Source organism: Leptodactylus fuscus, chromosome 10 (genome assembly GCF_031893055.1).
Source record: "Leptodactylus fuscus isolate aLepFus1 chromosome 10, aLepFus1.hap2, whole genome shotgun sequence".
Lineage (NCBI taxonomy): Eukaryota > Metazoa > Chordata > Amphibia > Anura > Leptodactylidae > Leptodactylus > Leptodactylus fuscus.
In genome coordinates, this window is record NC_134274.1 from 11,167,659 (window position 1) to 11,194,859 (window position 27,201).

The 27,201-nt window shown below is 43.9% G+C and overlaps 1 protein-coding gene across 1 annotated transcript in view; it reads right to left on the reverse strand.

Annotated features, from left to right (window-relative positions):
• HPSE2 (heparanase 2 (inactive)) overlaps nucleotides 1-27,201 on the reverse strand; it is a 142,730-nt gene that overhangs the window by 58,619 nt on the left and 56,910 nt on the right. The window contains exon 4 of the mRNA XM_075288067.1: nucleotides 226-399. Within this exon, the coding sequence (XP_075144168.1) occupies nucleotides 226-399 (174 nt within the window). The remainder of the gene's footprint in view (nucleotides 1-225; nucleotides 400-27,201) is intronic.

Consider the following 27,201-nt stretch of genomic DNA (forward strand, 5'->3'; position numbering starts at 1 on the left):
CAGTAGTAAAAATGCACTGGATGAGCTCAAATATAACCCAGGCCCGAATCCATACATCACTAAAACAACACTGAATCACTTGGGTTACAACCCCTATAGTCTGGGAACTGCGGCCATGATGGGGACACGTTACACATGTACATGATAGATGGCAGCTTGTGCTGTGTTGAGCAACAGATCTCGAAACATTGCTGTACACAAGTAATAGGGATTTATCTTACTCACCATTTCCCAATTCCCATGAAATGTTGTACTTCTTGCTGGCGCTGTACTTTAGTAAGCTGAGCACGCTGGAGCCGTTCCAAGAATTATCTGAATTTCGTCGTAGAGCATTAAGTCCAAAAATCAGATGAAGTCCAGAGCAGTCAACAAAGTTATAGAGTTTGTCAAGAGACCTGGCTGGGAGGAAACAGAAAGCTTGTAACGCATACTAGCATCTCAATGGGGAACCCAACAGCAATTTAGCCGGCATGATAAGGAGATTACATGTATTAGCTCGTGTCTGAAAAGGGGTCTTCACTTTGGACAGTGACTACATGTAAGAAGGTTCCCTGATCACAAAGTATCCCCCGCTGAGACCCCTAGTCATAGCCGGAATTAGCAGGAAAACTTGGCAGTAAGTGATCCATTTCCCTGCAGCGCCACCCCTGGGAGAATGAATAATTACACAGTGTCCAATAGGTTGCCTATATACTGCAGGAGAGGAGTCCTCCAGACCAGACCTTATATTTGTTCTATAGTCTGGGAACAGGGAGAATCCTGAAGAGTAGATAAGAGTCCTGGAAGTAATGATATGGCCCCCGCAGATATAGCCCTGATCTCTGTATCAGTCAGTCTGTCTGGGATGACATGACAAGACAGACTGATTGGACAAGCCACATCCACAAATCTGTGCTTAGTACTCCAAGATGGCGGGAACAACCTCCCTGCGAGTTCTGCCAACTATGGTCTACAAGTACAGAGAAGAACTGACGGAAGGCAAAGAGCAAAGGTCATACCAAATATTGATTGGTGACCTGTGCTCATTTACATAAACTATTAACCCTTCTTGCTGTGCAGCATTTATTCCCATACCTACATAGCCCCCGATGCTTCTTTATAGGGGGCGCCATTGAGTCCCTGTTATGTATGAGCTGACGCCTGTGCCCTGGTGAGTTTCGCTCCAGTACTGTATATTAATAATCTATTCATTATTTGCTCTGGCGCCTCTCTTGTCTCCCCAGTGTACTGCAAGGAACTGCCCGAATGTTTTTACTTTTTCCTTTTACTTTCTGAAATATTGGATATTATTTAATGGCGTCTCATCTCTGTTATCTTTTCTCAAAAGAAATAGACTGTCGTCATCTGGATTGTATCTGCTCCAGACCGCTGACACCTGATACATTAAAGGGCCATGTGAACATCAAAATCTGCGCTGATGCAGTCCAGCTCCCCCTTTATCACCACTTACACCATCTCCAAAGATTACAAGGGAACATAAATTATGTCTCTATAATACTGTAAAAATTTACACTTACTACATATATAAGCACTTTAGCCCTGGAGAGGCAGCGGCCTATAGATAAATGTCCTTCATGTATCCCAGCCAGGAAGAGGGCCAGACAATGACTGGATTGTATCATACAATGTATACAGCGCACAGGGACTAACACTATCATGTTACATGTATGTTGTATGTGCGCATTATCTCATAGTATAATGAATGTCTTATTGTATAGAATGAATATATGTAGACAACTGCTGCCCCGGCCAATCAGATTATAGGACATGGAAAATGTATAAGGGGCAACTCGATTACTGCTCGATTACAGTAAAGAACCCTTGTAGGGACCCCATGTCCGTTCCTCTCTTAGGCCCCATTCACATCTGCGCTCGGGTTTCCGTTTGGGGAGCCTGCTTGGGGATCCCCTCACCGAACAGAAACCTAACCGCAATAAACAGCAGTTTCCCAAGGACCCCCAAGACTATAATGGGGTCCATGTGGTTTCACAAGTCTCACACGAAACATGTGCAGAGAAAAGTGCTACACTACTCCACTACTCTCTGCGCATGTTTTGTGCAGAAAGTGAGCGGAAACCACACGGACCTCATTATAGTCTATGGGGTCTGCGAGTGTCCTTGGGTAACCTCTTTTTAATGTGGATAGCTTTACGTTCGGGGGTCTCCAAGCAGACTCCCAAAACGGAAACCCAAACATAGATGTGAATGGAGCCTTATACTTATATACAAGAAGATCAATAGAGCTATCCATTAGTGCTATCCTCCTATCTATCTACAGTATGTCATAAGCATCATTCCAGCTCATATATATATCTACCTAGTTATATTTATCTGTCTATGTCATATCTCTTATGTATTTATCTACTTGGGTATCTAGCCATCTATCCAGCAATTTTTTATCTATCTATCTCATACCTCTCTCTCATAACTACCCATGCATATCTATCATCTATCTATCTATCTATCTATCTATCTATCTATCTATCTATCTATCTATCTATCTATCTATCTATCTATCTATCTCTCCATCCATCTTAACATTCTATTTCCTCTCCATAGACTTCTGTTGGCAACTGTAACCTGATCTCTCGGTAAAGCTGAAAAGTCATCTCCTCTCTGTAGATTTCAGTGCACAGGAAGGCATACAGAAGCATTTTTCTCTTATTTCCAATACACATACTAATTAGTTATCAGATTTACACTTGAAGAGTATTATCCAGGATTAAAAATCATGGCTGCTTTCTTCTTCTCAGAAAGTGACATCATGGTCATTGGTCACACGGTAACGCTACAGCTCAGTCCCATTCATCTGACACCCATGTCACTAACGGGCATGATGTCATTGCCTGAGAAGAAGAAAGCAGCCATGTTTCCTAATCCTAAATAACCCCTTTAACTGTGGGTTTTCCATAGATCTGTATGTGGAGATTACGTTCATTTAATACTATACATATTCACACACACACACACTATAAATTTCCAGTGTAATACACAATAGCAGATGACATCCATGACTTTTGCTTCCATTGTATCAGTGCACGAGGAGCAGAATAAAGGAAGGCCAAGGATTTGTAGAATTCCGCGAGACATTCTCTGATTCACATCAGGCCGGGCAGAGTAATAAGTAAAGTGTTTATTTGTCTGAAGGGATCAGAGAGACTTATGTCTGGCAGAGATTCTTCTTGGCAGGCAGCGCTTTTATATTCAGAGTCCAGCCTTATATTCAAGACATTTCTCAAGTAGTTCATCATGACATTGTGCTTATGCATTCTTTACTGTCATGAAGTTTCGCTCTGCGCTCCGCCCCGTTCGTCATCGTCCTGCCGCCGCCGCCAGTGAATTCTCTGCTATAAATAGTCCCAATCACCAAAACATTTCTTTTATACTAAATCTGACCTTGACAAATATAAGAAAAGTAGAAGCTTGTCCAATGTCACAGACCATGGGTATAACAACAGATCCCAATCCGGGGAATCCTACAGGTCGCCTGGCAAAATGAATTTATTTGGGGGAGTTTTAGAGAACTTTTTTTTTTTACACATCTATATTTGTCAATGGAAAGTATATCACACCCTAATAATTTGTATATTATTTGCTAATGTGTAGAAAGAGCGATATCATCATATACTAAATATGTCAGAGTCTCCTGGAAAAAATTCTAGCCAGAGAGCGATCCCATAAACAGTATCCTAGGCCAAGTGTTACTGCAAACTGCGTCAGCCATAAAGTATATTACACAGTGTATTAGCCAAAATATGTCCATAAACAGTATTTACCCCATACACAGTGCTAGCCACATAGCATCCCAATACACAGCTATATCCAGAGTACCCCAATATACACAGCGCTAGCCACATAGCATCCCAATACACAGTTATATCCAGAGTACCTCAATACACAGTGCTAGCCAGAGAGCGCCCTGATATAGTTATAGTCAGAGAGTAACCCCATACACAGACAGTGCCCTAATACACAGCACCAGACAGATACTATCTCCATATACAGTGCCAGGCGGATGGTATCTACATACAAAAGGTAAGCAAGACAGTGGCCCCATACACAGTGCTAGCCAGAGAGCGCCCTGATATAGTTATAGCCAGAGAGTAACCCCATACACAGACAGTACCCTACTACACAGTACCAGACAGATACTATCTCCATATTAAGTGTCAGGAAGATGGTGTCCACATACACAATGTAAGCCAGAGTACTTCCAGCGTGCCAGCCACATAGCACCTATAGAGAGTAACCCCATACACAGTTATAACCAGAGAGTATCCCAGACACAGTGCTAGGCAGATGGCAACCTAATACACAGTTATAGCTAAATAGTGCCCCATAGCACCCTGATACACAGTTATAGCTAAATAGTGCCCCATATACAGTGCTAGCCACATAGCACCCTGATACACAGTTATAGCTAAATAGTGCCCCATAGCCACATAGCACCCTGATACACAGTTATAGCTAAATAGTGCCCCATAGCCACATAGCACCCTGATACACAGTTATAGCTAAATAGTGCCCCATATACAGTGCTAGCCACATAGCACCCTGATACACAGTTATAGCTAAATAGTGCCCCATATACAGTGCTAGCCACATAGCACCCTGATACACAGTTAAATGAATTCCCCATTCACAGTGCCAGGCAGAGAGCATCCTTTGCACACTATCGCACAGAGAGTGCCTTTATACACAGAGTGCCCTTATACACAGACAGTGCCCTTATACACAGAGTACTTGTAAAAATAAATAAGTAAAACACGGGACACGTTGAGTGACTGCAGCCTACTTCTGATCCGTCTTCATACCTCCCACCAGGCCGTATCACATCTTTTCTTCTTCATGCACCTAAACCAGCTCTTTCTATTGAGACTTTGTATCCCCTACTGTTGTAAATAAAGTTAAACCAAGTTTTCATGAACTCCGTCCAGATGTGTCCCTATACACACACATAGATGCCAGGTTCCTTATTTGATTATACATTGGACAAGAACGAGGAACATTTTTGCAGACATATTTTGTGGAGATCTGGAGCTGAAAATGGTGCAATCAATTATTTCAATACATACACAAGGCCTTGTTCTCTTATGGATCAGGCATGGTCAAATACAACATGTCTGATCTTCCTTTCCCCGATAATCAGGGGAGGGTTAGGACACGACCACAAACATTGGTCCTGTCAAAATTATCAGGTTCATTAGATATTCATCCCCAATAATCCTCCGCTCAGTCGATACTTGTTGATCAGCATGAACACGTGCTCGGTTTCTGTTTTTTGCCTTAAGTTCCACCCTCTGAAAACTTTAACAATCGCTGTGTTCAGATAATATGCAAGGGCGGTGGTTTTGCTTTAGGTTGCACTCAGTTCTACGTCCTACACTAAATGCTCTGGATTTTCAGCTTTGTCTTCGTCCACGTTTGCTCAAAAAGCAGCATAAAAATTGCACCATTGTAAAAAATGCAATTGTGCAATAATTGTGCAAAATGCAATGGTGCAAAATTGAGCAAAATTGGACGATTTACTATATCTGCTCCTTAAGGAAAACTAGAAGCAATACAGTATAGTTTTACCTGCATTTATACATTAGGCCTGAAGCAAACCTGGCTCCGCAGCAATCCCAAGGGTCTAGTATATCGTAGAGCTGGGCTTTGTACACTCAGGACTATAATACGCAGTTGTATAGGATATATAAACATTTATGTCAGCAGCATGGTCTCAAGAAAGGATCATGGACAGAAAACATCAAAGGAGTCTGAAGGAGCCTCCTGGGGGGCTGCAATCCCCCCTTTGCGTGCTTCCTAGCCATACGGTTCGTCTGCTAGCCTCCATATACCATCATGAAATCAGCTTGAAGTTTCACGGAAGTTCTGGAGAATTTTCTTCCAGGCTAATTGTGTCCTTGTTCTCTCCGACACTCTCCACTTTCAAGGAAGAAGGTGTTGGTATGAGGTTGAGAGACGCTTCAGTTTTAAGTGGAATCAGGTGTCCTTTCCCTTTAGGGATGTCTGGAAAACGTCCGGGTCCTCTGTGTAACAGGTAATGGCAGATCGGCAGAGCGGAGACTTTGCTGCTGCTGCTGGAGTCTAAGGCTGGTGATAGGTTGTTAGGAAAATGGAGGCAAAACTCTGAACCAGGAGGTGTAACGTGAATAACTGGCCCCAATACAAAATCTGTACAACTTACCAGGTGCCATCTAGGATATTGGAGTCTACTTATATCGCCAGAACCCTGTAGTGATTGCTAGCTCTGCACCCCCTATAGCTACGCCCCTACTCTAACACCAACATCAATACTCACCAATAGTATTAGTTTATGGGAAAAGTTAATTTATGTTGGTTTACACGAAATATTAGATTATTCTTCATCTCCATCATCTTACTGTCTTTCCTCTGCATCCCGTTTTCTGGTTCTACACCTCCCTACTTACCTTGAAGCTCCTGGGTGCAAATACAATATCTGTGTGGTAGGTGGGCCTACAGCCCCTCAGGTAGCAAAGAATAGATGGGACCACTATTTCAGCACCCCTTACGGGGCGCGGAATAGCATATTTTGGTCTTGATTCTGAAACATCAGAATAGGGCCAAAAACCGCCTGCCACAACTTTCACGGCTTCCGACAGTCACGAATTCCTGCTCCGGAGTAGGCCCAAATGAATGGACCTAGTCCAAAGGGTGCTGTCGTGAGGCGAACGCTGCGGCTGAATCCGCCTGAAGAAAGGGCAGCATGTTGCCGCTCACGGAAAAAAGTAAGCTAGCAGTCTCCATAGACCTCTATTGTGAGGGGGCGGATTATGACGTGGATCGAGTGCAAAAATCCACTCCCTCTTGCCCCGGGTGAACGAGCCCTTATAGCTGTATACTGTATATTTCAACCATGTAAACCAGAGGAAAATTCCTCTATTCAGCAGAAATATATTAAAAAATAGCAAAAAAGTTAAAGTTCAATGTCACTCCAAAAATTTAAAGATTATTACTAAATGCAATTCCTCCCCCAAGCCATGAGGGGCAGTAAGACGGGATAGGAGGTGTTGTTTGATGGACTGTCCTCATGTCTGCCGGAAGCACAAAGATAACACCTTCGATGACCGACAAAATGAAGAAAAGCTGATCCCAAACCTCTGTCTAAGGGCACATTCACACGATCCAGCTTCATCTGCAAAACTCAGTCCATGTAGCGACCAGATTTACTGTCCTGGTCCTTATACTGGGAGAGAGACTCCTAGCAGTACAGTTATGTAAGATGCTCGACAGCAACATACCGTCCCCAAGGCCCAACATTGCGGAAAACACTGCGATTTTGACAGACGTGGAAATGCAGCAGAAATAACCGCGGCGTTTTACATTACCAGCAAAGTGAATGAGATTCTGGCTGAAGTCTTAGGTTTCGATCATCAATTCCATTGTATCTTTTTCTGCGCTTATTATCTACAGTCACAATCTGAGACGTATTTTCCCGTGTTCAGCTCTGGTTCCATATTACAGAAGATTTAGTCGCTCACACTCGGCTACCTGCCAAATCCCGAACCTGTTAATGTAACGGCCCCTGCGCTCTCCGCTAATCCTTTGAGTTCACTTTTTAATGGCTCTACTAACCTGCAGGTGTAGCAGGAAAGTCAAACTATAAAGTCGCACACACCGCAGAGGTAACCGCACGCCTTGAGGTGAAATGTCTGGAAATACTAACGTCTTGGCATAGGCCGCAGTTCACTATGGCGCTCTTGTTTGCCTCTATGTGTTATTCCTGGCGGTGAGGCGCCTCTAACCGGCAAATACTACAGTCACAGAAATAACATCTCATTATAGGTGGGAGGGAAAAATCTACTTATAGCCACATCTGATCCATACCTCCCAACCGTCCCGATTTCCGCGGGACAGTCACGATTTGGGTGACATGTCCCGCGGTCCCGGTTGGAGGGAGGTATGTCCCGATTTCAACTCAGATCTGCGTCCAGAGGACGCAGATCTGAGTTGAACACATATGCGGCTGAAGCAAGGAGCTGACACAGGTCAGCTCCTCGCTTTGCCGCTGCCCGCCTCTCTCCCTGACACATGCGGCTGAAGCTGCTCGCGTGCTCGCTTTGCCGCTGCGTCTCTCTCTCGTTGATACATGCGGCTGAAGCGAGGAGCTGACCTGTGTCAGCTCCTCGCTTCACTGCTGCCGCCGGCTCCTGGCTTGTAGACGCGATGTAGAGGGGCAGAGATGGAAGAGGGACATGAAACTGGGGGCAGATGAAGGGTGTATATGAAACTGGGGGAGAGATAGAGGGGGGACATATAATTTACGGGTGACTGTAGGAGGATTATACTGTGTGCGGGCACATGAAAAATTAACGAGTGGGCGGAGTCAACACAAAAGTGGGTGGGGCTAAAGTTGGGAGGTATGTCTTATCCATACCCAAGCTTAAAGGGGATGTGATGGAAGACGTCATGGCAGTGAGTCCGACTATAGAAACCCTACCTGATCGGCTACCTAGGCTCAGGCCCACGTACTGATCAGTTGTAATGTTCAGTTCCTCCGCCATAGGAGAAAGCGGTCATTACCTAATACCACGGACATCAATGGCCCGTCCATTTGGTGGCTCTAGATGTAGAATCCGATCCGCTACAGGGTAGGATTGTTGTAGGACAGTGTAGTCAGTTGTGTGCAGCCATGATACCGAGGATATTACCTTTATTTCTCAGTGGTATAATAAAAGCTACATAAAGCATTGCTATAGGATTTATCAAGTGATATTCTTACAATGCAATCCAGGCCAGTAACACGTAGAGCGCAGACAAGCCCCTGAAAGACAAGCTTATTCTCTGGCGCTCAAATCTGTTTTAGTCATGCACGGTATTCTCATCTGGTGCGATGCACGGCCTCCGCACGTGTAATGACAGATATCACACGGCATCGTTTTCACATGATGACTTTTATAACATGCTTAGAATAAAATGGTAAAAGTTATATGATCACAAAGCAGCGCATAGAGTCAGCAACATAGGATTGGCCTGGAACCTATATACATATATACTCCTAAATACGTAGGCCTAGTCTCCTATTACTGCTGAATACAGTAAGGTCCCTGGAATAATAATAGTGGTAATGAAGGGTTTGTATTTTCCATACTCATGTAATCGCTCCTCTCACAAGGTCTTTGTTTTTTCCATGTCCTACATCCAAACATTTGGAGGGATGCTTAGTATCTGCTTCATAGCATTAAAGGGATTCTACCATTAAAAAACTAATTTTTCTAGGTAACACGTCAGAATAGCCTTTAGAAAGGCTATTCGTCTCCTACCTTTGGAAGTGCTCTCCGCCGCGCCGTTCGAAATACCGGTTTGTACCGGTATGCTAATTAGTTCTCTCGCAGCGATGGGGGCGTCCCCATTGCTGCTCGAAAACCGACTGCAGCACCGCCTCTATGTTCTTCTGTATCCTCCCCTTCCTTCTTCAACTTGATGTCAGACGCCTGCGCAGTACGCTCTGTTCGGCGAACTTTGCCGAACGTACTGCGCATGCCCGCGGCCATAGTGCCGACACCGCAAATTCGCGCATGCGCAATACGTTCCTCGAAGTCTTCGCCGAACAGAGCGTACTGCGCAGGCGTCCGACATCAAGCCGAAGAAGGAAGGGGAGGATACAGAAGAACATAGAGACGGCGCTGCAGTTGGTTTTCGAGCAGCAATGGGGATGCCCCATCGCATCTCCTGCGCTGGGAGACGCCCCCATCGCTGCGAGAGAACTAATTAGCATACCGGTACAAACCGGTATTTCGAACGGCGCGGCGGAGAGCACTTCCAAAGGTTTTCTAAAAGCTATTCAACGTGTCACCTAGAAAAAATAGTTTTTTAATGGTAGAATCACTTTAAGTGGAGAACAAGGAGAAAATTCATTATACTACATATATAATCTATAGAATACTACAAATACTATTCTAATACTATACTAAGGGGGCATACACACGGAGTGACACGGCACTGATTCTTGAATCATAACTCACCTAAGAATCAGCGCTGCTAAACAGAATCCCATTGACTTTAATGGGTTCCATTCAATGCGCATAACACATTGAAGTCAATGGGATTCTGTTTTGCAGCGCTGATTCTTAGGTGAGTTATGGTGCAAGAATCAGCACCGCGTTACTCCGTGTGAACCACCACCAGTAATATTATATATCTGCTATTGCAACTTAACCTTATACTGCAATACCAGGCATAGCCATGGACAAGAGTGGTGCTTTTCCTCGACTAAACTCATTATTTTGTATTCTTGGTAATCTCAGACAACCCCTCCTCCTAGCACTACCTTATCGGTGTCGGCTTGCAGACAGTATTCATTGGGTAATGTGCGGCGCTCTCTAGTGAATACTTACAATAGGAAAGTGGCTGCCAGAGGATTTCAGCAATTCTCTGATGCAACCCCAACCAGAAACATAACATTAGCGATCATTTACACAACGAGTGTTTGTTTTTCTCTTCCGAGCTAATTATATTATTAGATGGAGGAAAACAACAAGTGCGTGCCTGCGCGGACAATGGCAGCACATCCCCAAACACCGCAGGCACTAATCCCTCCGTATTAATTATTTCCAGAACGACCGGGCTGCTCGTATGACGCGTTTCGCTTCTAAACCTTTTTTCCTGGAAGGAGCGAGGGCGAGGAATGTGTTTTCTACACTTGTGGGTGTATTTTCGCTAAGCAGATAATATTTTTGCTGTCACCTGTGAGGTCTGTTTGTCCCCAGCTGCTAATGAGCTTGGATCCGCTCCAGAAGTCTGGGATTCATCCTCAGGTAGTAAACGTTTGGATGGCAGCCACGGGATCTGGTTTCAATGTTCAGATGGTAAAGCGTTTGCATTACATACATGGGATCTGGATTCAGTGCCCACGTTAAATCTTCACTTCTCCAAAATCAAGAATGTGTCATTGGCTGCCGGCACGTAACGCTCACACCATGGAGGCTCTTTTCGGACTACTCCTACTCTGCGTACCCTCCGATTATTCCGGAATGTCAAAAATGGAGGCATCGGCCCGGGAAAAGGCTATTCTTACACACAACAGGGTCCCATTGCCAGCATTTTTGCTGACAGAATGAGTATTTTCCTTGCATATAACAGCAGATGTCTGAAAAAAACGTGAAATCTATGATGTGTGTTTCTAAATGAGCTGACAGCTGGCACCATCGCGCTAAATCTCAGCCCTCGTTTTACACAATTTAGCTAAAACACTTTGCTGTGATCTTTATGATTTATCAACAAACAGCAGTGTCTGGAATGATCCTGAACATTCCCGAATAGGCCAGACACCCAGAAATGAGCATGGCTTGAAACGCGTTCAATGCATTGATATTGTGTAGCTGCACGCTGTGTTGCAATGGGACGGATCCATAAAGGTCTTCACAGCCTTGATACAGTGCAATAAATAAGGAAACTATTGAAAAAAACTTGGCACATTCTGCTAAGGCTTTGTTCACATTAGGTTGAGCGCTTATGTAGGAGTCAGATATCAGGAAGTATATACCACTGTAAACCTCTAATGAAAGTAGGTGATATATACTAGTGGGATGCTTTGCCCTTAGATAATGTTCACACTGCTTTTTGGTGCCGATTTTGAGGCTTGCAGAAAGGAAGCTTTTTTGTTGCAGATTTTGCATTCCTGGTTGTGGCCCACAAAAAAACAGCAAAGTCTGCATTTCCACAAAGCCTAGGGTTGGTTCACACTAGTACTTGTATTCCGTCCGGAAGGAATACAATCGCAAATGGCAAAAAAAAAACAAAAAAAAAAAAAAACAAAACCTGATTTTGGCTAAGGGTTGGTTCACACTAGTGCTTGTATTCTTTCCGGAAGGAGTCCACATGGACACCCCCAGACGGAATACAATCGCGCTTGCAAAGCACACGGACCCCATAGACTATAATGGGCTCAGTGTGCTTGCTGCTCACAAATCATTCGTGCGGGCAGTGCGCGGTAAGCACACGAAGCCCATTATAGTCTATGGGGTCCGTGTGCTTTGCAAGCACATCGCTTGCAATTGCGATTGTATTCCGTCCGGGGGGATCCATGCGGACTCCTTAGCCAATAGCCAAGCTTTGACTTTCTGAATAATTTATATCAAACGAAAGGAGAAATACGGGTGTCATAATTCATGTCTTATAACCATCCATGTTTCAAAATGGCCAAGCAGCCCTATCCAGTCAGTGACATAAAAAATCTGGACCTTCGGCATAAGTAGGCACCCGAAATTAGGTGTCTGTGGAACAGAGTAATTTGACCTGCCTGTTTGTTATGCCTGAACTTGTAACAGCACTTGGAATCCGTGCCAAGTATTTCAAACCTATATGTGGAACCAATTCATGTTTACGGCATATTCCTAAAATCAGTAATTTATCTCCGGATTTGGCGCATGTTCAAGTCACAGGTCAGAGGTTCCAGAAAGGGGGTTGGGTTAGGGACGATGGACAGAGAACCCTAGGACAGATACTTGGAGAGACAGTCTAGCATGTGAACGGTTATTACATTTATTCATTACGACCATACCTTTTTTGTGTCGATTAAATGTAAAATGTATTTTCTTGCCTCTAAATGTCCCCACAATTCCGAACAGAGTAAATACTGCTTTGCTTTATTACCCTTTTGCGTGCCAGTGCATGGTAGAGGTTCACTGTGTGCGCCAGGGGGCGAGGTCTGGGTATATTGGTGTCTCTACCATAATTGGTGGGTCATAGCAGCTATTTGTATGGATGTGATGGTATTGGGGTTATCTCACACTTTTCTAGCCTAGTGTGATGGATGAGTGTGGAAGCAGAGTCACCCTTTAAGGGTATCACATGCTTGCATGGATGACACTGGGACAATTGTGGTCTAGATCAGCAGTGGTCTTCTCATTCTTTTGGAAAGGTCTTACTGTATCCATTTGTATATAATACAGCCAGCCATGACTCTGGTCTCTAGCTTACTGACTGCAGACAGAGCTCTCCTATGCCAGGACCCTGCTGAGTGATTTATGGGATACAATATTTCACATTAACACTTCCTCTGACTTGTAGAATAAGTCACTATTTTATTATCTGATGACAATTACTAAACTATAGAACTCCCCAGAACACTCTCTGATCAAGTAGGGGGTTGTCATCATGTTTACCCTGGTGGAATCCAAAATCGCTCATAGATTGTAAGCTCTTGTGGCAGAGCTCTGTTCATATACTGTCCGTATATGAACCCTCTGACTTGTAAAGTGCTTGGGAATATGATGGCGATATGTAAATAAAGATATCATTATTATCGTTCCTTCTGCTATTGAGAATGAATCCATTAGACAATTGCAGTTTAAATGGAAACAGTCACCAAGTTTGGGGCCCCTAAAACACTATCATGTCCCTATACTGCTGAGGTTAAAGGGATCCTATCATCGGTGGGCAGAGCCGACTGCACATGCCCGGGGCCATTTTTTGTACTCCGTTGGACTACAGGAGTGTACTGCGCATGTGCAGTATGCTCACGTAAGCAGCCACAAAAAAATGGCTGCGGGCATGTGCAGTCGGCCCTGAGGCCCGATGGCAGAGCCAACTGCTCATGCATAGAAGTCTTGAACCCAGCGCCGGAAGACAACGTGTGGAGAGCCCGTTCCAGACGAAGATGGAGGCGGCGCTGAAGAGTCCTCTCGCAGCACTGGGGACGCCCCCAGTGCTGTTTCAGCGCTGGGAACCGCCCCCAATGCTGCGAGAGAACTCATTTGCATACAGAAGAAAATCAGGATTTCTACCGAAAGGCATCTAAAGGTAGGTGAAGAATAGCCTCTCTTAAGGATATACCTACGTCTTAGTCAGAAAAAAAAATAGCACTTTAATGATAGGATCCCTTTAAATCTGACAATTCCAGCCATTGCTCTGTTTATGAGTTTAAGGTTGAGGCCCCATGTTGCAGAAATACAGATTTATTTGTTGTAGATTTTGATGTATTTAGGCTACAAAAGGTAAGAGAAATAGATGGGAGGGTCTTACACGTCTCCCTTCTGCTTAATCCAGTCCTGGTTTTGGCAAAAAAAAAAAAAAAAAAAGCAAAAAAAACCGCTGCAAAGTGGCTTAGCCTAAGGCCCGGTTCATATCTTCGCACTCCTCGAACGGAAATCTGCATAAAAAAACGGTTAGCTTAGGAAACCCGCAGACCCCATAGACTATAATGGGGTCGGTGTGGTCTCCGCTTTATTTGAATGGCAATGATCTGCAATACCGGACACCGCCAATAGACAAGAAAGGCGCTCTTGTCGGACAAATAAAAAGCAGAACCCTTTATATCCATGGACAACACCTTTCCATTTGTTCCTCTGTCGCTCTGGGAAGACGATTAGCTTATTGGAATAATAACATTATTTCATGCGGTTTCTTTGACACTTTCCAGCTGTATCATAGCAGGTCTGGTTTTCCCATTCCATTTGTCCATCCAGTGCTCACGATTTCCTTCCAGGAGGTGCCAACACCCAATAATGGGCTGTGAGAGGTTATTTATCTTTATTACGGGCTGTGTTCTGCAGGCTAAACATGGATGTCACCAACCATAACACAAAAATATCCTGTGTTTATATTCTTCTTCTAGTGCAAAAAGATCAAAAGGCGCCTGTCAGATGTAATAATAATTAAGATCACTTTGTATAATTCTTCAGACACCTGTTTCTTGACAATCCCACATGTGTAATGTGTTAGTATAGGAATATGGTAGGCACCGAGTAGTTAGCGAAACGCTATACTAAAGCTTTCCTCTGTGTAAAGTTACATCACATTCTGGTTATTCTAGATCGTCGTTACAACGAAGCAAGCTGATGTATATGGAGTGCTAGGTGACACGTGGCGGCCTCGCTCCATCAATGAACAGGGTGGGATCAATTCAGTTCAATAGGAATTTTCTGAGACCTAAGACTCACAGTCCAGGAGCTCTCTATGCCCCAAAAAATTCTTATAGGCTTATTATTATTGCGCCGCCTGTCAATAGGGTCGCTCCTCGTTGTCATCACATCACGAATTGCCTCGATTAAATGCAATAGCAGGTCAATGAGGAAGATAAGGATTGTCCTGCGTTATAGAGCAGCAGTTCTGGTGTTGTATGAAAGAGAAGAGTCTCAGCTTTTATAGGGCACCAGGATCGTTGTTTTACCTTCATTATGTCTTGAGATATCCAAAGTTGAAAGCACAGACAGAATTGGAAGCAGCCAAAATGTCAACCCCGCTGTGTAGTAAGTACCTACAGGATCTTACAATATCCCAGGCTCGGACCCAATAGTAGAAAACACCCTCGTCTACAGGTGACTTGGAACCAATAACAAATCTCCTCCTGGACAAATAAAAGCAACAAAATTTACGACAATCCTAAAAAATTGGAGGTATGTATGTTGTGTGTACACCGAGATTGGGCACTGAGTAATTCTTTCAAATGGGTCCGAGGAGCCCAAATCTGACACTAACAGCCTATATGTAATAATACAACAGAGAGCTGGTGCGCAGGATAGCCGACATTGGGGTTGTTTGAAGCTAGAAGCCTGTGAAATCTCAGACACACGCAGATCCCATATATAAATATAATTACATGCAATTTTCCCTCATTGATGTGCACAATAACAAATACTATATTTGCACATCATATAGAGTCAAGGAATCTGACAGATCTCAAACATTGGACAGGAAATTGTGGTTCTGTGTGGAATGTGAAGTAAACATGTTATATACACAGTATCTTTATGTTAATAAACTATGTGAAATAGCTTTCTAGGACCGACGCAAGCTAAAGGGGAAACAGCTGATCGGGAAGGGGTCCAGGAACCGGACCCTGACCAATGTGATACCGATGAGCTATCCTGTGGAGAGGTCTACAGTATCAATTACCTTCAGGTCATGGACAACCCCTTTAATCTTTGGTCATTTTATTAATATGTGACTATCCATGTAAGAAACTGATATAGTGTTTAGTTTTCCTGTCGGCCACTGCAGACAAGACTGACATCTCCTGTTTGCTGCAGTTCATGACTTGACTTTGCTGTGTAGACTGGGAATGATCAACAGAGTCATCTCATTAGGATTAGAGGGTAGATAACAGATGACCACTCCTCAGGAGAAGGCTGAACTTGTTTATTAAAATGTTATTGTCCATCAGCTCCCATTCATGATCATCTGCTCTACATCCTATATAGAAACCAGAGCGTTTCTTTTCTATGTTCGGACATAGACTGTTTGAGATTAGGGTGCAGTGAACTTCTGGACTCTGCACTTATAATTTACGTAATAAATGAGACAGCGAGACCCTTTCTCCAATCTCCAATTTTCCACTCACTTCATCCCTGTCAGGGGATAATCACACACATCAGGGAGAGCGTGTGCTACAAAGGCGTACGGAGACTTACAAGTCATTCCTGCTCCGCTAGGGATTCTGGGTAAAAAATATGCAAATCTATTCTCCAGGATGTAATTAGGAGAACAGTGACTCTGTACACCACCCTCTAGAGGGAAGCATCCTTAACATCATGTATGACTCCGTTAATAAGCCTACTAACATGATGCGGATTTAATTGCCAAATTAGTATTTCTATTCCAAAAGGAACAGATTCCCAGCTATGGACAGTGCTGTTTCGGACTTTTGGACCTTCTCAGCATAGTGTAGGGATACTGATTTGGCAGAGTGAGAGACTATAGACCAGGGTCAGGGGATAATCGTACACATCAGGGAGAGTGTGTGCCTATATAGGTGTATGGAGATTTGCGGAGAATCTGTTCCTTTTGGAATAGAAATACTAATTTGGCAATTACATCAGCATCATGTTAGTAGGCTTATTAACTGAGTTATGCATGATGTTAAGGGGGCTGCCCTCTAGAGGGCAGCATACAGAGGCACTGTTCTCCTAATTATATCCTGGAGAATAGATTTGCATATCTTCATCCATGTCTGGAGTTATGCTAGCATTGAGGACTATAATTTTATTAACTATCTTTACAATTGTCAATGTTCCCCGCTGTTCATTTTAGAGCGGAGACACCAGTAAATTGCAATTCAGCTTCTATTTCCATTTCTGCTCCCCATTCTCTTATACTAGGTTCACACTTGTGTTTGCGTTTCCATTCCCAAAAAATGGAAACACAATCCTTTTAAAAAGCGGTTACCGGCGGACTATAATGGAGTCTGATAGGTTCCTGCCTGAAATTTTAATCAGGAATGGGTGATGGAATCCCCGAATGTTCACCCAACACTGATGTGACTGCAGCCTTAGGGCTCATTCACACGGGTACCGATTTTGGCACTGGGAGTGACGCGGGGAGCCGCGTCACTCTAGGGTCAAAACCCGCACACCATAACCTTCGCAGTCGCAGCTTCCCCCTCCGGAGTTGGCTCAAATGAATGGAGCGACACTAGAAGTTGCTGCCGCCAGGCGGAAGCCATGGCTAAGCGAGCTGCGGAATCTGCCTGAAGTAAGGGCAGCTCGCTTCTTTTTTTCGCTACCGGCAACATGCTGCTAGCGGAAAAAAGAATGCTAGTGGTTGCCATAGACCACCATTGTATGGAGGTGGATTTTGAGGTGAAATCCGCTGTCAAAATCCACCTCCTTGCCCCGTGTGAACTAGCCCTTAGGCCGGGTTCACACAGGGTATTTTGGACTGGAATTTGACACGGAGGCCGCCTCAGGCTCCGGTCCAAAATACAGGTAGCTGTGACTGGATGCCGATGTGGTGCACTGAGATCCAGTCGCGCACTCCGCTCCTGATTAGACCCAAATGAATGAGCCTAGTCAGGAGGAGGGAGTGTCTTCAGGTGGATTTGCGAGGCAAATCTGCCTAAAGAACGAGAACATTGTTTCTTTTTTCCGGGAGCCGGAACAAATGGCTTCCGGAAAAAAAAGAACTGGCTGGCTCCCATTGATTTCAATGGGAGCCGTCTTTTTGGTCAGGATTTTGAGGCGGATTTGGCCTCAAAATACTGACCAAAATACCCCATGTGAACTCAACATAAATAGATTTGAGGGCCCGGAGGTAGCAGGGTCCAGGTGTAATACCTCCTGTGGATAGGCCAGAGATATCTAAAATGCACTTGGGGCTGGAAGATCCCTTTAAGAAAATACACAGTTGTGTAATTGAAAGATATAAATGCTTCATGGACTATAGAGTGTCATTCTTCGATCCATTCATCTACCAAATGTGTGAACATAAAATCTGCCCGCCGAGTATTACCGTTCCTCCTCATACTGAGTGACGCTGATGATATTGTTTGCACTCTCTGCTCCGGGCATCTGGTATGTTTCAAAAACATAAAAACATCTAAACTGAAAACTGTCTTAAATAAAAACGGAAATGTTCCAATCCAAAATCTGTAATTCAAACCATGTCCATAATCCGGAGTATTTGAAAAGAAAGTTAAAGGAAAGAGAATGTAGTGTTGCACGTCACCGAGATCACTACAATAAACACTAAGCCTTGCCAAGAGAGATGCCTTGTTCATCCACGTGCACCCCCAGCTGCACAGGGATCAGAATCCTCCAGCACCGAACAGTCCCGGGCGGAGGGAACGCACAAGGCACAAAGGCAAACAGTTGTAATGCAAAACTCATGGTCCGGGCTGGATTACTGTGATGGAAATATCCCTGCTGTAAAAAAATATGTATCAGAAATCAAGAAAGGTTTTCGTTTTCCCCTCTTGATAATACGGAACAGAACTCGTCTGCAGTAAAGGATTTACTAGAGGATTGACCGCTCTGTCCTGTACATAAAATACTCCGCAGGCTCCATAGGTGTGCGCAGAGAAATCCAGGGCTGGGCCGTATCCAGCGGGATATTAATAATGGGAGAATTGGCCTTTTATGTGACTGTAAAGTCAGTTCAGAAGAATTTCGCCTTCCGAGTATCGCGCCAAAATGTCTTGTGTTATTGTAAAACATGTTACTATTACCTGCAATAATACTACTTGTCCATGCAGGGGGTGCAACAATACAAAACGTAGCGGAAAGAATGAAAATATTGCATTTTGCATTTTTTTCAGTAGCATTTTTTAGTTGCTTTTTGCTCTGTGTGGCATTAGCCTTTTCACAACCTCTGGGACTAGCGCCCCCTGTGGGTTGGGTCCCGCAGTCATGTTTAGCTTTCTCCATACATTCCTATGAGAGTTCCAAGCACACTTACTTGGGTTTTGGAACTCCCACAGGAGTGAATGGAGAGAGCTGTGGATGACATCTCTAGATTACTTCTGCCGCCACTAGAGGGAGCTCTTGATTTTGCAGCCATGTATAATCTGTATGCAGTGAGCACATGGGCTCCCCCTAGTGATGGCTGACGTGTGCTAAATTTTTATCTTTCAGTTCTATGTAGTTCTCTCTTTAGTTCTTATTGGAGCTGTATACCTAGAATAAGAAGCAACAATGATATTATATATTATATATCTAAATATGCAGCATATAAAACTTTCACATAAGGAATGTGGGGTGTACCGAATACCATACTGCACTGTGGGATATGAAGGATGTTCTGACAAAATACATAGGCAAATATTCACAATTGTGTCGGGAAAGACTGGAATTTTGGCTACGACAAATCTCCATGTCTGCTAAACTTAAATAAACAGAATGTCAGCGCAATTGCTTGTGGCCCCTGCAATGGGTAAACAGCCGCCTACTGATCACTGCTTTGTTGATATCAGCCTTCAGCGTATAGCAGGCCTAACCTTACATTGTACAGAGCCGTCATGTGGCACCTATAGAGGTGTAGATTGGACCTCCAGTCTCATATAGGGTCACATGGCATTGGGAGCCAAATTTCGTAGGTATTCTCTTCTGCATTGCTTCTAGGGTAGGATATGTCTTAGAAATATAGCAAGCAGCATATGTAGTCCCATGTGGCGACACAGATTCAGTACAGACTAGTGTCCCTGTGATTCCTATGCAGGTAAAGACTATATATTGCACTTTTGCAATAGGTCATGCAATACATATTTATTAAATATTGCGTGATTTATTTTTTTGGTACACGTTACTATACTATTTTGCCCTATACTTTGCAATAGGTCATGATTAAAAATTTCCCACCGTTTTAATTCCAGGGCTCCTGGTCCAGTCTGATCCTGCAGTTCTATCCTCCTTCTGGCTAACCTAGGCTTAGACAAGCCAATCTAAGGCTAAGGCCACACACAGCGAAACGTGGGCCAAAGTGGTTTTCCAAAAAAGGGTTTCAAATTCACCAATTTCCCAAAATTCATCTCTGAAGGCTCCTACATAGAAGTTATAGCCACAACTCCTCCAGGCTTCCTACCAATCAGTAGAGATGGAGAATGTATTGCTCCGCAGGAGAATAGGACACATTTTTAGTAGGTAATAACTTGTACAGATCTCAGCCTTACATCCATAAGACTCAGTTATTACACGGCCTCCACATCTATATATATACGTGGCCTATAAAGTGGATGTAAAGTAGTGGACAGAGCCAAGGACAAGGCTCCATACACATTAAACGTATATTGGTCAAACCCACCAATGGACTGGAAAACCCTCTGACAGAGGTGCGCTGACTCTTCCCCAATGACAGATGTTGGGGGAAGGATTGGACAGTCAGATTACAGCGTGCTTAACTTTGTCATATAAGCTGCTGCCAAGGGAGTTTGGCCGTGGCTTATTCCCCTCTCCCCCACTGAGAACATATGTACGCCTGGCCAAGCCGAGCATCATTTTTATGGCGGAGTTCGGAGGAATAGTTGTCAGCTATCTATGGTGTATGGCTACCTATAGGAGTACGATTATCTGTATGAGGCAGCCAGGTCCAGTCCCGACTATTTTATCATTATTATTAATAATACCACCATCGATGGGTGCGGTTTCGTTTCTCTGGCCAGCACTCGTCGGTCTCTATCTCCCAGTTTCGGGGCACATTCTGACGTTCACTTCGTAATCACATAGGCCACTGTCTAGTTTGGGTAACTCAGTTCGCTTGCTATGTCCCTTAAGGATCCACCATTTCTGTGGTACCCCACAATTACCCCTTTCTTGTAATCGGACAACTCTGCACTGATTCCAGGGTGTTCATTGTATTATATATTGTATTTGAGGTTAGAATATTAAGGAAGATTTTCTATTGAAAATGTGTCAGAATTCTGGTCCAATTTACCCCCCAAACTATTGTACATACGGGACTAGACTTGGCGTCTTTTGGGAAAAAATCCCATTAGAAATGTGTGTTGTTGTATGACAGGCCATCCCATTCAAGCAAATGGCCCTGAGCTAAAATTTTTAGCAAATCCCCTACAAAATGTATGGTGCTGTGGTTGGCATTCAATAAAGACATCACCGAAGCTGTGGCCTCATCAACCAGCTGATCGGCGAAGGGCCCAGATATTGGATCCCCACCGATCCCAAGGAGAGGTCATCAATATTACCTCCTGGAAAGCTCCATGTAGCCAAATGCAGCAAAAACCGCCAAAGGTACAACTGACAAGCTGCGATTTCCCAAAATTTGTTTTCTGCAATGTGTGGATGGGATTAGCCAGAACTCATTCAATTTGCAGGTACTATAAAAATGCAAATGTTTTTGTGGCGGCGTTTCCTCTACATTTTCCCAACATGGGGCTTCAGTATCTTCTTGTCTGGCTTTTCACTTACAACCTGAGCCGATTTCTTGTTGCTCGCCTGCCTTGACACCGGTCCACATTAGGGACTTTCTTCATTACTTTGCTTAACCTGTGGCCCTGGCCCTCTTCTGCCTCTCATCCTCTGGTTGGTGGTCTCTGTAGCTCTTACAACATGGCGGTCTAGCAGAACTTTCCCGGAGTGCCAGCCAGGCTAACCTTGACCTGTTCACATCTGCTTTCGGGTTTCCATTTGGGAGTCCGCCCAAACGGAAACCTCTCCACCTAAAAAAAGTGGTTACCAAAGGAAACCCGTGAACCCCATAGACTATATTGGGGTCCTTGTGGAAATAGTTATTGACTCTTTTGCAGTAAGGTTGTAGATGAGCAGGGACTTCGGTGAATACATGACTTGTTCCACATCTTTCCCTGTTCTTGGGTAATTCTAATCACTGCATGGATGACATGAATTATTTTCCCATCCAGAAGGCATTAATATGCCGAGAAATATGTTGTGTAAAGATTACCTGTCATATTGTAACAGGTGTGTGCAGGGAACATGTGCCGCTCTGCCGCCCTCCCACCATGAAATACCCTGCGGTAACATATCTCCTTCCTATGATGAATTCTCATAGATTATCATTTCCGCCAAAAACTCCATATATAATGACACAAAAATCTTCAGTCTGACACCTAATAAAAGAAGTTACACTTATCTCCAGAAATCTCCCGTATACAAATGAATTCTCAGAATTGTGACATGTGTATGCATTTGTCACTGGTAACGCCGAGGACTGAGGCGGCGAGCGGGGAGTCCTGACTTATTACTGGTTTTAGTAACCAGACAAATGCTTGAAGGAAACTTCCTTTGCCATTGCAGGAGGACAATATAAAATACAAGACTCTGGGGCAGATAAAGTAATACATTAGCAGCAGAATTCAATGCGGGTCCACCACATTTTTTGCTACATTTCTCTTCATGAAGCCATAGCTTAAAGGGATCCTATAATTGGATACCCTTTTTTTTCTGACTAACACGTAGGAATAGCCTTAAGAAAGGCTGCTGTTCTCCTACCGTTAGATGTCTTCTCTGCACCGCCATTCAGCAGAAATCCAGGTTTTCTTTGGTATGCAAATGAGTTCTCTTGCAGCACTGTGGGCGGTCCCAATGCAGCGAGAAAACTCTCCAGCGACGCCTCCACCTTCTTCTGAAATGTCCTCTCCCTGCGTCGTCTTCTGTCCTGGGTTTAAATCTTCTATGCATGCGCAGTCGGCTCTGCCATCGGCCACAAGAAAACAGCCGCTTACACCAGCTTACTGTGTAAGTGGCCATTTTCTTGTAGCCATGGGCATGCGTAGTCTGCTCTGCCCGAGGACTAGAAGTTTGACCACCAGTGCCAGAAGAAGACGCGTGAAGAGGCCATTCCTGAAGATGATAAAGGCGTCGCTGGAGAGTTCTCTCACAGCATTGGGGACGCCTCCAGTGCTGCGAGATAACTCATTTGCATAACAACAAGAACTGGGATTTATACCGAACGGCGGCGCGGAGAAGACATCTAAAGGTAGGAGAAGAATAGCCTTTCTTAAGGCTATTCCTACATGTTAGTCATAAAAAAATTGTGTTTTAATGATAGGATCCCTTTAACAGTGGTAGTGTGAACCCTTTGGCATCCACCTTGTATGGAAAGGGTTTAGATCCTGAGCTCTTTCCATGCAACCTTTTGCAACCAATGACATATGTACATTGGTCAATACAGTGTTTACCAAGAGTCTGATATCGCCAACCTATCCTTAGATATTAGATTAGTAGGGGGTTGCAGTGATCAAACAAGAACTCCGACTTCTTCATTGAATACCAAACACAGCGCCATAAATGGTATAATGGCAGGGCTTGGTACTGCAGCTCAGGCTCATTAATGCGCATGGGACTAAGCTGCTAACAGGCCATGTGACCAATATACATGACATGATCATCTGGGAAGACCAAGCGTCGCTCATCCGAGCACAGTGACCTCTTAGTGGAGATGCTAGGTGTCATGTCCACCTGTCTGATACGGATTGCCTATCCCAAGGATAAGACATCAATATTAAACCCTGGAATACCCCTTTAAGAAAAAATGAAGGCATGTCAGATTCCTGACGAGAAACAGGACAATACTAATGACTAAAACAGTGAACGATCTGCAATGCTAACGTGTTCTACATGAACGTTGTATCCTGTGATAGAGATTTGAGATAAAACACAGCCCTTGGGGAAGGTTTATGTATCTGCTTCACGGTTTTTCATTTCATTAAGCGTCTGCTTTGACAATGTATGAAACGTAGGCCGCGCTCAAAACAAGGATTCAAGATGTTTGGTTCATTGCATGTGTTTGCTGACATTGTTTGTAGTAGCAGTGAACTTGTTTGATCACTTATCAGTAGAATTCATTTTAGTCTTTGGGTTTTTTTTTTTGTTTTTTTTTTTTAGAAAAAGCACCAAAAATAGGCAGAAAATTTGTTCCAAAATTGGAAAAACATGTCACATAGGCAGCTGTATTTTTGGTGTTTTCCAAGCCAAAAACTGTTAACATGTTGGGGATGTATAAAAGGAACAACGAGACCTCGGAGATGAGCGAACCTGACAGTTCGGGGATTCGTGTCCCCTTGTATGTGGGAGGGTATGGATATGGAGCAGAATAGTATAAGGTCAGTGCCAGGACCCTTTACAACATCATAGACCTAGTCTACAAAAGGCCAAGTAAATCCCAAAATGTAAGTTGTCAACCCAAGAGCCCAGGCCATGTTGAATCCGTACGTACAACGTCTCACTATATCCGAATACATTAGAAGAGTCATTGATGAGCCTAATCCCAGCTTGGCCCGCGAGTGTCTTGGGCTGCTTGCCTAGAACGTAGAATGGGATAGCTACAAAGAATAGTATCTGGAAAATATTTGTAACACTTGACAGGCAATGAAAGTTTCGCAGGTGCCTTTCACTTTCTGGGGGGTTTTCAACAGTTTCTTTCAATTAAAGGTGCAGTAAACGGCTAACATATAATTTATGGGTAAAGAATTTGTCCTTCTATAAATCGTGTCTGATGCCAGCCATCCCCGCAGCCCCAGTAATAAGCCCTTGCTTTCTTCTAATTACAGCCTTCAGGCGCCTCGGGCTTCTCCTTCAGCTTCCTCCAGGTGTGACTGTCCACGATAACCAATTTACAAATCATCCCAGAATATTTGGTGCCATCTGGTGAAAAGGTTTTATACAATTGTTCCCCATGTAAAGTCTTTCCGTTTTTATTAAACATTAGACAAATCCCCTTCCCTTTTACTATATAGACCACCTTCTAATGACCATGACCTGACTCTTAAAAGTGGCCACTGAAAATTGTGTATATTTAGGTTTAGCTGAGTGTTAGGGGACGTTCACATAGAAAAAGGGGGCACCAATTTTGATGCAGATTTGGGATCAAGGTTAGTAAATGGATAGAGGTATTGTAAAGAACCGTGGTATCATTTAGATGCTGGTGTAACCCCAATACCCTCCTTTCCATTCCCAGCAGACCTGGCCACCTGGTTAGCTCTATGAGTGCTCATGTAAGGATTAAGGTGTTCACCTGCAAACTTCCTTCTGCCAATGCCTGCCTGCCTGCCTGTACATAAGCCTCCTTCTCTTGCTACACTGTTTGAACAATGTTCTAGTTTCTGCTATATATCCCTATATGCACAAATCCATCCGTACGCTGGGTGATGCTTTAGTTTCTGTTACGTACGTCTGTGTTTCACGATCGCCTTTTGGATATGTATCCTTCTATCTGTATGCTGGGCAATGTATTAGTTTTCTGTACTATGACCTGCTGTTTGTCTTTCTGTCTGACCAGTATTCTAATTTATGTTTGTTTATGCCATGACTATGTTTGGACTTATCTTTTTATTTGGCCATATGTTGTTCTACTGTCTGGATGTATGTTCCATTCTCTAGTTTCTGCTATATATCCCTGTGTAGACAAATTGTCCTACAATATATTTGTTGCATGTCTTTCCACCATGTATGCCTGGCCTCTGGGCCTTCCACCATGCATGGATTTCTGCTGTCTTGGCCTCTGGGCCTTCCACCATGCAGGGATTTCTGCTGTCTTGGCCTCTGGGCCTTCCACCATGCAGGGATTTCTGCTGTCTTGGCCTCTGGGCCTTCCGCCATACACACATTCCTGCTATCTGTCTTGGCCTACCAGCTTACCACTAAGGAGTAGAAGAAGAAATGACTAACACCATGTCTTTAGAGACGTCTGACGATACATGGCTGAGGTTGCGGGCTGTGAAGGCACCAGAATACAATCATTAGAAAGCAGGAATAATTCAGGTCTTGGCCATGCCAAGATTTTTTTTTGCAGGTGATCGTTGTACATAGAACATAAGGGAAAGAGTTAAAGAGGACATCAAGTAAAGGATCAGCACCTGGGACTTGTTAGAAGAGGTAAAGCAGCTGGCGGCCCTTTATACCCTCTGCAGCCATGCTGGGAGAGGAAGGAGAATAGGGGAAGTGTCGAGGACCCCCCTCTGCCCTCTCAATGCTACAAAACTCTGTACTGACTAATGAACAGGATTCTTTGGAAGACTTAAAAATCTCCTGAGAACAATGTAAGGTTAATGGCACTAGTGAGACCTGCCCTATGAGGATGTAAATTAAAGGGATCCCGCTAGCAGTTTTTCTACAACCGTTTTGCATCCAGGGGCTTCATATTTTGCATCTGTTTCACATCCATCTGATCATTTTTAACGTTTGTCATTTACTTTTAACAAACCATATAAAAACTTGGTCTTATTTTTTAGACAACCCACTGATCACATTTTTTGACTTGCTAGACATGTGGGTGGGGCTATTCAGAAAAAGTAGGTGCGGCTTAAATGCACCAAGATGAGCCAAACATGCTCCAAAATTGTGGTGGCAAAGGTGGTATAACAAATTACTAGATAGTCTAAAGATACGAGATGTATTATCCAGCATTGGTCACTGTGATAAATCTGGTGTAATATCAGACTACATTGTGACGGCCGTTACATGAATGCCTATATAGGATCTCTGTCAGTATTCACATAGTTGTAATGTAGATGGTACCTTCTTCAGGTATACCGGTGGTGGAGGCCCCCAGGGACTATCGCCCGTGTTGTTGTCCTATAACCCAGTCCGGTCTTTACTCTCTCTTCTAATGTATACTATTGGGCACATGTAGAAACTTCTGAAATATTTACTGGACGAATCTCCAGAATTACTGGACACCAGAGCCAAAACAATCTGCTGGAACCAGTGGAAGTTCCTATTTTTACAGAGGAATCATCATTTAGGCCTTCAAGCAGGATTGTTCTTACTTCATCCATCATCCTCACAAGCAAGTAATAGACAGGTGTTATTTGAAAAGCTGCAGGACCACAATGAAGTGAATGTAGGAGAAGCTGCACTCATGTAAACTAAGACGCAAACCTCCGCGCTCACATGTATCCAGAAGTTCTATCTACGGCTCTCTCTGTTTACCGGGCATCTATCTATAACAGAATCAGACCCGCTGGAATCTTTGGCCCGGTAAGTAGTATATTTGGGGTCTGCTTATAGAAGACATAAGTAATCAGGTGAACCCAGCACATGAACACAGGGC